General features: G+C 34.7%; 2 protein-coding genes, 1 long non-coding RNA gene and 1 pseudogene across 3 annotated transcripts; 2 read left to right on the top strand and 2 right to left on the bottom strand.

Moving 5' to 3' along the window:
• LOC109332594 (nuclear transcription factor Y subunit C-3-like) lies at positions 496-1,900 on the top strand. Its single transcript, XM_019567576.1, has one exon. It carries the CDS (start codon positions 788-790, stop codon positions 1,634-1,636), a length of 849 nt encoding a protein of 282 aa, XP_019423121.1. The 5' UTR covers positions 496-787; the 3' UTR covers positions 1,637-1,900.
• Positions 3,463-4,483, bottom strand: LOC109325755 (annotated as a pseudogene).
• Positions 5,835-10,144, top strand: LOC109332581 (mevalonate kinase). Its single transcript, XM_019567560.1, has 5 exons — positions 5,835-6,080; positions 6,158-6,401; positions 6,899-7,152; positions 7,795-8,208; positions 9,770-10,144. Exons 1-5 carry the CDS (start codon positions 5,948-5,950, stop codon positions 9,886-9,888), a joined length of 1,164 nt encoding a protein of 387 aa, XP_019423105.1. The 5' UTR covers positions 5,835-5,947; the 3' UTR covers positions 9,889-10,144.
• On the bottom strand, positions 6,425-6,904 carry LOC109332588. Its single transcript, XR_002105905.1, has 2 exons — positions 6,651-6,904; positions 6,425-6,605 (listed from the first exon to the last, which is right to left on the bottom strand). It is a non-coding gene; the product is annotated as an uncharacterized LOC109332588 (long non-coding RNA).

Raw genomic sequence — 13,220 nt, 5'->3', positions numbered from 1 at the left:
AAATTCGTTAATAGATTTACCATAAGGTTTTTAAGTTGTATTTAGAGATTGTTCTGTGATTCTCTAATACAGTGTAAGGAAGATAAACATCTCATTTTCTTGGTGTGCATATAGCATAAAAGCATTTATTTCAGTTTGCACATTCCTAATGTACAATTGTACCCCCAAACATAAGAAACATGTGTTACCCAACCAGCAGTTTACAAAGCAACCTAAATATCAAATTTAATCAACACTTCTTTAAATGGAAAGCATTTTGGTCTTTTGAGAAAGATCGTTGGTCAATTTTGATATTTAGTTTGATTTGTAACTTGTTGGTTATGTAACACATGTTGCTTTCACATAGATGTTTCCGGTGATCCAGTCACAAAGTTCTTGTCATAACTCATAACAGTTGCCTTTTGTGTTTCGGATATAATTGTACCTAGGAATAAGTAGATTGAATTGAATGCTTTTATGCTTTCGGGTCCGTTTGTTAGTTGAGTTTTAGATGGGAAAGAAGCAAAATGGAAGGCTTAAGAGCCATGAAATACACTTGTGAGATGGCTCTTAAGCCTTCCATCCCCTCCCATCCAAAACTTAACTCGCAAACGGACTCTTATGCAGACCTAGAAAAGGAGATGCCTGTTTCTGGCATAGAGATAGTATCGTTTTCCATTATAACAAATAATTGCTAGCACTTCAGTGGATGAATGCCCATTTTTCATAATTGCTTTAAAGGTTGCTGTGCATACTGTACTTGGGGGTATATTTACTAATAAATCGACAAATTTACTTCAACAATCACATGATTTGTTGTTTTCATTGCATGTGGAGTATAAGCATTGAGTTTTTTGTTTTCACTTGGAACAGAATGGATCATCAAGGGCATGGCCAGAACCCAAATATGGGGGTTATCGGTAGCGGAGCTCAACTCTCTTACGGTTCTAATCCTTATCAGCAAAGCCAAATGACTGGAGCCCCAGGGTCAGTTGTTACATCTGCTGGGAACATGCAATCCATCGGTCAACCTGCTGGAGCTCAGCTGGGACAACATCAACTTGCTTATCAGCATATTCACCAGCAACAACAGCAGCAACTTCAGCAACAGCTCCAACAGTTTTGGGCAACTCAATACCAAGAGATTGAGAAAGTTACCGATTTCAAAAATCACAGCCTTCCCCTGGCAAGGATCAAGAAGATTATGAAAGCAGATGAGGATGTCCGAATGATATCAGCTGAGGCACCAGTCATATTTGCAAGGGCATGCGAAATGTTCATATTAGAGTTAACCCTGCGCTCCTGGAATCACACTGAAGAGAACAAAAGGAGAACCCTTCAAAAGAATGACATTGCTGCAGCAATCACAAGGACTGATATCTTTGATTTCTTGGTTGACATTGTGCCTCGTGAGGACTTGAAAGATGAAGTTCTCGCATCAATACCCAGAGGAACAATGCCTGTTGCAGGGCCTGCTGATGCACTTCCATATATGTATATGCAACCTCAGCATGCACCCCAAGCAGGAGCGCCGGGTGTCATAATGGGCAAACCTGTGATGGATCCAAACATGTATGCTCAGCAGCCTCATCCCTATATGGTACCACAAATGTGGCCACAGCCACAAGACCAACGACCATCATCTCCAGATCATTAGCGAATGTGTTGTGTGCGCGTCTTGAAAATCAAGGTGAACTGTGTAGGCTTTCTATTTATCTCCTTTTAAATAGTTCTCCAGGGCAGTGTTTGAGTTTAAGTTTTATGTTGAAATGTTAATTTGAGTACACCATAGTAAAATTTGAGTTAAACTTTATCTTTTATTAAGCTGTAAAAGACATCTTACTTCATTTAGTCTTATTGTATTCAGATGGTAGCATTTTGTTTACATTGCATAGCAGCCAACCCCACCCAGTGAGATAAAGGCTTGATTGTTGTTGTTGTTATTGTATTGCATAGTAGCGTTTTTACTTGAACTTAGCTTCTTTGCCAACACAACATTTTATGCTCCCAGTCTTTATGTGATTGATCTTTTTGTTCTCATCATGGCTTCCTCATTATAGCAGCAATTCCACGCTTTCCTTAGTGGGAAATTGTGCACTGTCACATAATCTTAATGATCATGATTGGTATCGTCTCTCTTTAACTAATGAAATGTCTTGTTACTCTGCAGAAACTAAAGAGAGTCTTAGTTTTATTCTTATGGAACCTTCTTCCTTTGGTTTTTCCACCTACTTAGGCCTTCCTCACATAAAGTCTGCATATACCACCTTCTTCCTTAGGTTTTATTCCAACACCAAAGTTCTATTTCAAAGACCCATAAGACAAAGATAGACTTTCTTTTGCTTATTTCTCTCTGTTTCAGCTATTTGACCAAACCCACCTATCTTATGGGATTTGTTATTAGAAGGTTTTGTAAGTCTATGGAGAGATACACTGTGAGCTGGGTTGGGATTGAACTTTTTCACTTTGTTTCACACTTGTTTTTCAATCAACAATTAATTGAAATGTTTGACCACATTCTGATAATTCACTCTTGGAACTACCTGGCTTCAGAAATCATGCAACCTAGTAACTAGTGATAAATGCATGTGGAGCATAGCATGTTGACCAATCAAACATGGGTAGCTGGAAATAAACAACCATGGTTAAGTCACAACCAAAACTGGAAAAGTTTGAGATGTATAGTTATCAATGACCAAATGAAAAGTTTTGCAATGAAGTTGATAGTTCTGTCAGGCCAAGTTAATCTTCTGCTTTGAATTGTCACTGAAAGATTCTAACATATAAAAGTCCACAAAAATATCATAATTTGGCCAGATCAACATTGGGGGTAGGTCCAGTTTATCATTAAGCTCAGAATAAATTAAATAAATAAAAATGCAGCCTAATATACGAGACTTTCACATAGTGGGTATGTGTAGTGTAGATGTATTTTGGATTACCTTACAATCGAGGAGTTGTTTCTGAGATTTGAACTTATTAACTGCAGGTCGAAAATTAACTTTATCGTTGTTATGAGGCTCACCGACATATTAAATATAAATACCGTGCACAGAATTTTACAAACTGAAGTTTGAACTACATGTTGCATCTACTTGGCATTTTCCATCAATATGGGTGAATGTATGGTAACCTTTTCACTGGTGAAAGAAACGGAAGGACTCCAATCACACAGAATTTTGTCATCTTCGTGCACCTCCCTTTCATAATATAATACCTTTAAGAATCCCATAGTTCTAAAGGTACCTGAAACATGTGTATATTAAGTGAGAGACAATGTCATGTTCAAAAATTGTCATTTTCAAAATTTGATGTTCAAATGATAAAACTCAAAAACATAAACTTTGCCATGATCATGAGCTTAATGTCGGCCCAATATACGGGGTTTCCACTTAGTGAGGTTTGATGATGATAGATGTATGCAATCTTATCCAATAAGTAGAGATGATGTTTCCAAGATTTGAACTCGCAATCTCATGATCACTAAGTAGCAACCTTACCTAAGTTTACTTTCACAGTTCTTTCTTTTTGGCACACTACACTGTACTTTTTCATCATATGGTTAAAATGTTTTTGAGCCTCTTAAACCAACCGAACACGATGACTACATCTACATGCAAATAAAACTCCAATCTACGTAATATGATCAGGGACTACAGAACTGTCCTTTTGCATCACCTGAAACATGCTTAATCCTTCATTTCCATGACCATGTATGGCTAAACCACTAATCATCGCGAGTCTCGAGTCTCGGCATACACGTTAAGAAGAGCAGTTGCTATGGCAATGTCTATTCCAATGCTGGTTTTCAATACATAAGCATGAATAGTTTGTCCCAATGCCAGTGCACCAAAGATTGGCACAAACACTTAGAACACTTAGAATGGTAGCCTTATTTGGATAAAAGATCTTGTGCCTCCTGATACGTCTCATACTGATGGTAAGCATTGATCATTCTGTTCCAATCAATAATGTTTCTCTGATACACTTTGTTGAACAGGTCTATTGCAGTCTTCAAGCTACCACATTTTGCATACATTTCAACAATGCCGGTTGCAAGAATGATGTTACATAACCAGCGTCACGAACGCGATTATGGACCCATCGGCCAGTAATCTATGTCTCTTCACACACCCATTGTATTTTAAAACCTTCAAAGCTTCACATGTTTGACCATTATTTACATACCCAGCAATCAAACAAATCCAAGCAACCACATTCCACTTTGGACTTTTATCAAACACCTTCAACCTAGTAGTAGCATCATATGCATCTGCTTCAAACCCATATTTCACTATGCAACTATGAATGATTTTCCAAAATCATGGTCAGAAATTACAGAACTTGCTTTAAGTTCAAATGGAAATGTGAAATTATCTGGGGAATACCCACTTTGTATGATTTCTCTATAAAGAAGCATATACATTCTTGGTTTGTGAAAGTTAGAATAACCTCTTATCAAGGAATTCCAAATTACTAAGCTTATTGATGCTCATTTTCTTATAACAAATCATCCCTCATTCACTCCATGGGTTGGTAAGGACTAATCGAACATAATACAAGACTCGAGGATTCAATAAGATTTTATATTACTAGACCAATTTCTCATTCGTATTGATGAGCACTTGATTTGATTAACAATAAACTTTAACCAATAAATACATATAAATAAGTAAAATCACTAACTATTTTGCTTGTGAACAAGTCAATTTTTTTGGTTAAATTAATCTTTAGTTTCCTAATATGAGAATTTTTAAAGAGTTCCATAACTTTGTAACTGAGTCCTAAATTTTAATAAGATTTGTAATAGGGTCCTCAGACTTAACAAGTTTAATTCCTAAACTTTTAAAATTAATCATTGAAAGTATGAGCTTTAAAAATATTTATAACTAAAAACTTAATTTTGATTCGTTGTTTCTAAATGTATTTTGACAAATTCAAAATTCCATCTAATTGATTTTAGTTTAAAAAAAATACTTAGCAAAAATCATTACATAAGATTTAAGATAACATAATCAAAGAATAAATTCATATAATAAAAAGAAAAGTGAATTTTTTCAAACAAAAAAATATGGTGAAAACAAAACATAACCTAAAAAACAGATATATACGTGTCTTTTCATTTAATATATTCATTTATTACCATTATTATTTTAATTTTTAGTATTATTATTTAACCAAACAAAATTAAGAATGAATTCATACCTAATTGGAAATGAATTTATATAACAATCACATGCCAATTGATCTACCTGGTTGCTAGCCATCCTCTTAGAGTATAGTTCCTACTTTCTTACTTTTCCTTTAATATACTTTTTAATTTCTACAACAACAAAAAAAAAATCATATAATCATACATAACCATTATTAAAACATTAATTGAAAATTAAAATTACCCATCTCACCTTACATTAAACAATTTAATAAAAATAAAAAATATAATTTAAACTATATCCAATAAAAATATAATATAAAGTACATCAAATACAAAAAATATATTCTAGTTATAAAAAATTAAATATATAAAAATTAAATATTTAATTGTATACAATAAAAATAGGGTTAACAATGCCTATCAACACACTAGTGAATGATAAAAATAATAGGAGATGTAAGTTAAAAAAACATATTCCACGTCATTCATTATTAGAAAAATGAGTGACATAATTAGAAAATATAAAATAAGTTTTTCCTTCCTCAACTATTGAATTTTCCTAAAATAAGCAACAAAATGTAAAATAAGTGATACCCTATCAAAAATAATTTATACAAATTTGTCTTGTGTTTATATAAAAAAGTTGCATAATTAGAAAAGTGGGGCAAATGAAATAAAAGAGTGATTATTAAAATGGTACACACGCATTCCGCATGGACGTGGAGTAAGAACAAGAGAGTGAGAATGAAACGGAATGAGTTAGTATTGTGAAATTGAAAAAGAAAGAAAGAAAGATAGATCAGAGAATCGAGAATGGAGGTTAAAACACGAGCTCCAGGGAAAATAATTTTATCAGGAGAACATGCTGTTGTTCATGGATCCACCGCTGTTGCTTCTTCCATTGATTTATACACCTTTGTTTCCCTTCGTATCGCCACTCCTTCCGGTATTCACAATTATCACTTTTTACATTATTATTACTTTTATTGCTTTCTAATTATTCATTTATTATTTATGTCATAGATGATCAAGATTCATTGAAACTGCATCTGAAGGATATGGCATTAGAGTTTTCATGGCCAATTACTAGAATTAGAGAAGCTTTTCCTGAATCAACTACTGTGTTCTCATCAATGCCTACGTCATGTTCTATGGAGTCTGCTAGGGCAATTGCAGCTCTAGTTGAACAACAAAATATACCAGAGGCCAAATTTGGACTTGCTCCTGGAATTTCTGCTTTTCTATGGTTATACTCATCTATTCAAGGGTCTGAAACTCTCAATCTTTTTTTACTTTACATTTATTTGTTCCTTTTTATACGTATTCGATGGATCCAGGTCATGAGTTTAAATCCTGGAAACAGTTTATTTACTGGCAAGGGTATGACAATGTAAGTGAGAAATACTTGTATGGAGACGTATCTATGTAGAGACAACTAATAAAATCTTGACAACATATTAAAAAATTATTTCTAATTAAAATTTCGTCCTAAATGATAACACGAAAAAATATAAACACTTGTCTTTGAATATGACGTGTTGGATACGTCTCCACGCAAGTTTTTGTCATTGTAAGGTTGTTTGTCTGCCTTGTGACTTGGAGGTCATGAGTTCAAATCCTGGAGATAGTTTATTCGTTTGCAAGGGTAAGACAATTTACGTCTACCCTCCTTAGACCCTACTAGGTGGGAACCTCGTGCATTAGGTCACCTTTATTTATTTGTTTCTTTTTGACATTTTGATTTTGTTTCTCTCTATTATGTAGATATAAGCCTGCTACTGTAGTTGTGTCTTCTGAACTTCCTCTAGGCTCAGGCTTGGGCTCATCAGCAGCATTCTGTGTAGCACTGGCAGCTGCACTGCTTGCTTTCACTGATTCTGTTTTGGTGGATGTGAACCATCAAGGATGGCTGTCGTTTGGGGCGAAAGATCTTGATTTGGTGAATAAATGGGCTTTTGAAGGTGAAAAGATGATTCATGGAAAGCCATCTGGAATTGACAACACAGTAAGCACATATGGTATGCCATGGCTTTGTTCAAAAACTCCATTGTCTTTTCCTAATATATATATTTTAACTCTGAGTTTGTTTGGGAGTTAGATTTTGGAGGGGAAAGAAGGGAAAAAAGAAGGCTTGGGAGTCATCTCACAAGTGTATTTGATAGCTCCCAAGCCTTCCCTTTCCCTTTCTTCCCCTTCAAAATCCAACTCCAAAACTAACCCTTTGGAACATGTTTCTGCAAGTTATTGTTACTAATTATTACAAATTGAATATTTTTTATGAAGTATAGTGGGTTGTCAATAGTCTTACCTAGAATTGATTATAGATTATTTAGCACTAGAGGAATGACTGCTTCAACTGACATGATTTATGCTAGAGCAATATGGTGTCGTTCAATCCATGTAGCAGAGTCCACCTAATGTGATTAAGGTTTGGTGGTTGTTGTAGAAGAATACCTAAAGGTCATTAACTATTGGTTTGTACAAGTGTATTGAGAAATACAAAATATTGTTAGGTGGGAGATGTAGATTATACTTTTACAAATTGTGCTTGTGCTTTGTTTTGAAATGTTCAATTACCACGTATGTTATTCACATATGGAAGCTATTCCATGTTTACAGTTGAAAGTGGGAGCCACTCATTAATTAGTTAATATTATCAGGTAACATTATCAGCTTCAAGTCTGGTAACCTGACACATATGAAGTCAACCATGTCACTGAAAATGCTGGTTACTAACACCAAGGTAGGAAGGAACACAAAAGCATTAGTGGCTGGTGTTTCAGAGAGGATGCTAAGGCACTCAGATGCGATGGCTTTTGTGTTCAGCGCTGTTGATTCTATCAGCAAGGAATTGACTGCCATTATTCAGTCACCCACACCAGATGAACTCTCAGTTACTGAAAAAGAAGCGAAGATAGAAGAGCTAATGGAAATGAATCAAGGTCTGCTCCAATCTATGGGGGTTAGTCATACCACAATAGAAACCGTTCTTCGAACAACACTGAAGTACAAGTTATCTTCCAAATTGACAGGAGCTGGTGGTGGGGGCTGTGTTCTGACGCTGCTTCCAACATGTATCCTCTTCACTTATTGTCTTATTTTTCTTGTTCTTCAAAGATTTTCCACTACGTTTCTGGTTTTCTTGGATACACTTAGTTCATAACGTAGAGGGTAGACTTTGTGCAAAGTAACGTTGTTGCATTGTGGCCCAGAAGAGGTTTTAGGTTCAAATACTGCAAGAACCTCTCCGCTTATGGGGTAAAACTGCATATATCTATCCTCATCAAACACCACTAGGCGGGGAAGCCTCGTGCATCGGCCACTCTTATATTTAGTTGATAATCTATGATGTTTTTGCTTATGGTTAAGTCATCCAAAATCTGTGCCAAACTAATTCCTTACTTTCTGCCAAAAGGGGTTGGTTATCTTAGGGGTGGATGTTGTCATGAGTGTGCTGCCCGGACTAGTAGACATAGAGGCTTTCAGAAACCCTACATAGACTTACATAGGCGCACAGCCATGGAAACAAGGGATTTAAATCTCCGGTCTCCTCTTCCTGTCCTTTTTCTGGTCCCTCCATGTGATAACAACTCTGCAAAAAGATTTATCTTTCGAATAGTCATAGTTATTTTCTATTTTTAAGTTTCTTTTGTAAGCCGATTCAACCTACTAGAACTAAGGCTTGATTGTTGTTGTTAGTTTTGTTTGAGTCTATCAACATTCAGTTGGGAAGACAGGAAAAGAGGGCAGACGATGTGAGTCATACAATAATATCAGCTAGTGACAATGAACTCTTGTGTTTTGGAAAGCACTCAGCACAATAATCTAGCTTTTCTTTCTCATCTCACCTTTGTTTCCCCACACAGTCAAGCTATTTTAACATCCAATATAACAATTGTCCTGCTCTAGATGCTCGAAAGTTTTGTGAGAGAGGCATATATGATTAGAAAGTCTCAACCAGCATTCCAGGAGTAGGGTCAGATGGTTACTTGGCTTTATGCAATCAGAAACATTAGTTTATTTTGCCTGAGTAAACCCTCAATTTAGTTATCATAGATTACCGCACCAGTTGGGTTATTGAAAAATGTATACTACCAAATAAGTCTCCAAAACTATTAATAAGTCACCATAGTTTTTCTAGGGACATAATTGGTGACAATTTAAAACTTTCAGACACTTACTGTGTCGCAACATTGTGATATTTGAAAGATTCTATAGATTTATGAGTAAATATGCACCTTGATCCTTAAAAATTTCCATGTGTACCAACTTTATCCCTAAAAATTTGAAAGTTTATACTAGTATTCAAAGATCGCAGATCGCAGATCGCGAATGCAGGTCAAAATAATCTCCTAACAAGGACTAAAAATACCCCAAAAATTAGTTACAAAATACTCAAAAGGACTAACTCGACCTACATTTAATATCTATAAAGACTATTTTGGATTTTACCAGGGATGTACAAATAAACTGAAATTAAACTACTCTGAATTTTATTTGGTGACATATGTTTTTCAAGAATTTAACTGATAGCCTTATCATATTGGTAGAACTTACTTGATGGTTTACTTGTTTCTTGAATGTATTCTATAATCATAGTGTTTAATCTCTATTACTTAACATGCTTTTAATCAGTGTTATCAGGCACTGTTGTCGACAAAGTAATTGCTGAACTCGAGTCTTGCGGGTTCCAATGTTTCACTGCTGGAGTTGGCGGAAAAGGTGTTGAACTTAGCTTTGTGGAGCCATCTTAATTTTTTACTCTTCTTATTGGTGAGCCTCGTGCTGTAGTAAGACTGATTGCCTTGTGATCGGTCATAGGTTCAAATTTTGAAAACAATCTCTTTGCTCACGAAGATGATTTTGTAATGTTCCTTCCTAATTCCTACTAGGTGGGAACCTCGTGTACTGGACAATTTTTTTATTTATTTATATTTTTCTAGTAGTGACATCAATGATCTTGGGGTTTGATCTTCAAATAAATAGCATGAAAATGTATGCTTGAATTAATATCTATTGTTCTGTACTCTATTTTGGATTAATTTTAAACTTTTACAACCCTGAACTGAAAGCAGGATGATAGCAGTTCAAAAGGATTGTAGCGATTTGAGTTAAAGCTTTCAACTCATGGGTTTAAGAAAAGTTAATTCAAATGTAAATTATGTCTTTGTTGAACTCATGAGTTGAAGCAAGTTTTATTTTTATTTGAGAGTTTAATTGCCAACCAAAAAGCAACGATTCGGATAGGTCACAGTAAAGGTGATCTAATTTAACCGGAGACTAGGAGTTGAGAAAGATTTGAGAAGATAAGTTATTTAGAGAAGTTTCATGAAAAGTTATAGAAAAGAAGAATGTTCAAAATTCGAATTATCTACATTTGAGCATTAAGATATATATAATTGGGTTAAGACTAGTGTGAGAATACAATATGGAGTTTTAAAAGATTTTCCTAATGTCATAAGACTATAGCAAGCGTCATAACCAGTTCCACAATGTAGGTTTTTGTGGAAACCGTACCGGTCGGTTCAACCAGAAAACTGGTGAATCGGACCCCTTACCGGTACGAGATGGTTGTTGTACCGGATATGCACTAGATCCGGTGGAAACCAGTCAAAACTGGCCGCTATCCTCAAAACCGATGAACAGATCGAGTTGGCGCTGAATCGGTCGGTTGTTGTATTTAAAAAAAACGAGTCAATCTTTGATTCCTTCTTATAGTTACATAAAACTCAATCACTTTTGTTTTTGTTTATATTATTTTGATGGTGTTTTAGATTTGAAGAGATAGAAGAAAAAAGAGAGGGGGGAGAAGGAGAAAGGCCGTGGGAAGAAGATGAAAAGGAGAAAGTCAGAGAGAAGAGAGAGGACATCGGGATGAAAAGAAGAAAGTGTGAGAGAGAAGATTGAGGGACGTGGGAATCTGAAAAGAAGAAAGAGAGAGAAAAAAGTTATTATATGATGTATGTTTTATGATTGACACATGGTGGATTGTTATTAGAGGAAGTAAATTATTTTGTTATCTTCTTGGTTTTATTTTGTATAGATCAGATTATAGATTAGGTTTGGTTTGATTTTAAGGGGATTGATGAAAAATAATGTTACCATATTACAATATTATCTTTTTTACGCAAGTTATCCACATATTTTAAGAAATCAATAAATGATATGAAATAAAAATGTATATATAATGATAGTGGAAAAGTTTTTTAAATGAGAAAATGTATGTACTTATAGTGCAAATTTTTTATATAATGAAACATATTATCCACCATATTATAGGTTTACATATATATTAATATATAAATATAAGGAGATATATCTGGTTTAACCGTCATGCGGTTTAATTACTGAACTACTGGTTGAACCACTATAACATTAATAACACTGAATTTAACTAGAGACTAGGGCTATGTTTGGTTGCAATGAAAAGGGAGGAAAGAAAGTGGAGGAATGAAAGAGAAAAGAAAATAGTTTTTTCCATTGTTTGGTTGCATTGAAAAGAAAGAAAGAAAGAAAAAATTGGTGGGACACATGTATCATGTTTTCTCTCCGTTATTGAGAGGAAAACATGTAGAAAAAATTGTACCAGAATCGATTGCCCTAAAGTATGTCTTAAACCATGTTCTAAACCAATGACGATGAAATAAAAACAGAAAAAATAAGAAATTTTTAATTTTTAATTCACATTGTATGTTTTCATTGGTTTAAGACATACTTTGAGATATTATCTCTTTGATAGTAAAAAGAAAATATCATTATTAATAATAATTATATCATTTTCTCTTCACTTTCTTTCCATTTTCTATCATACCAAACAACTAAAAAATCATCACATTTTCTACCCATTTTCTTCTCTCAAGTTTTCCGTCCTCAACTTTTTTTCCTTGACTTTTCTTCTCTAAACCAAACACAGTGTAGGAGTTGAGAAAGATTTGAGAAGATAAGTTATTTAGAGAAGTTTCATGAAAAGTTATAGAAAAGAAGAATGTTCAAAATTCGAATTATCTACATTCGAGCATTAAGATATATAATTAGATTAAGACTATTGTGAGATTACAATATGAAGTTTCAAAAGATTTTCCTAATATCATAAGACTATAGCAAGCGTCATAACTGTTAGAGTTTTTAGAAACCAATTTAGCTTGGTTTCTATACTGCTTCTTGTCAAGCGTGAATCAGAGAAGAAGAAGAAGTTAATTGAAGATGAAACAATATGTTCTTAGTAAGTGAAGAAGAAAAGTATTGAAGGAAGAGTGTTTTTCATTAACCAACAATCATCAAATTTACATCCTTCTATTTATAGTAGTTCATAACAACTCAGTTTGTTATGACTTTCTATTTGTAGTAAGTTGTCAACTAACTAAACTAACTATTGCACAAGCAATGAATTACACTCTTTAACACAAAAAACAACACTCCTCCTTAATTCATGCTTTCTATACTAACTATACCTAAGAGTGTTCTTTGTCTCTCAAAGTCTATCTTCTTTAAAGGCTTAGTTAGCAAATCTGCCAATTGTTCCTTGGATTGGCAGAATTCTAGCTTCAATGTGTTCTTCTCTACTTGGTCTCTCAAGAAGTGAAACTTGGTCTCTATGTGCTTGCTTCTACCATGAGCCACTGGATTCTTTGCTAGATTTATTGCTGGTTTGTTATCAACAAACAACCACATAGGTTCGTCATCCTTCTGCATTCCCAATTCAGTGAGCAATGCCTTCAGCCACACTGCTTGTTGACCACCAAAACAGGCTGCAACATACTCTGCCTCACACGAAGAAAGGGCCACTATTTTCTACTTCTTTGAACACCAACTTATTGGTGCTTCACCAAGCTTGAATAGGTAACCACTTGTGCTCTTCCTATCATCCTTATCACCACACCAATCTGCATCAGTGTAGCCATGGATGATACTTCTTCCACTGCTCTGTTCTATGTCTCTTGATGCAGGGAACAAAATGCCCAGATTCATACTCCCTTTAAGATACCTTAGTATCCTTTTCACTGCTACTAGGTGAGTATGTCTTGGATTTTCCATGTACCTGCTTACTAGACCCACTGCATAGGCAAGATCAGGTCTTGTATTGCAC

Source organism: Lupinus angustifolius, chromosome LG02, assembly GCF_001865875.1.
Source record: "Lupinus angustifolius cultivar Tanjil chromosome LG02, LupAngTanjil_v1.0, whole genome shotgun sequence".
Lineage (NCBI taxonomy): Eukaryota > Viridiplantae > Streptophyta > Magnoliopsida > Fabales > Fabaceae > Lupinus > Lupinus angustifolius.
This window is presented reverse-complemented; position numbering and strand designations above follow the sequence as displayed.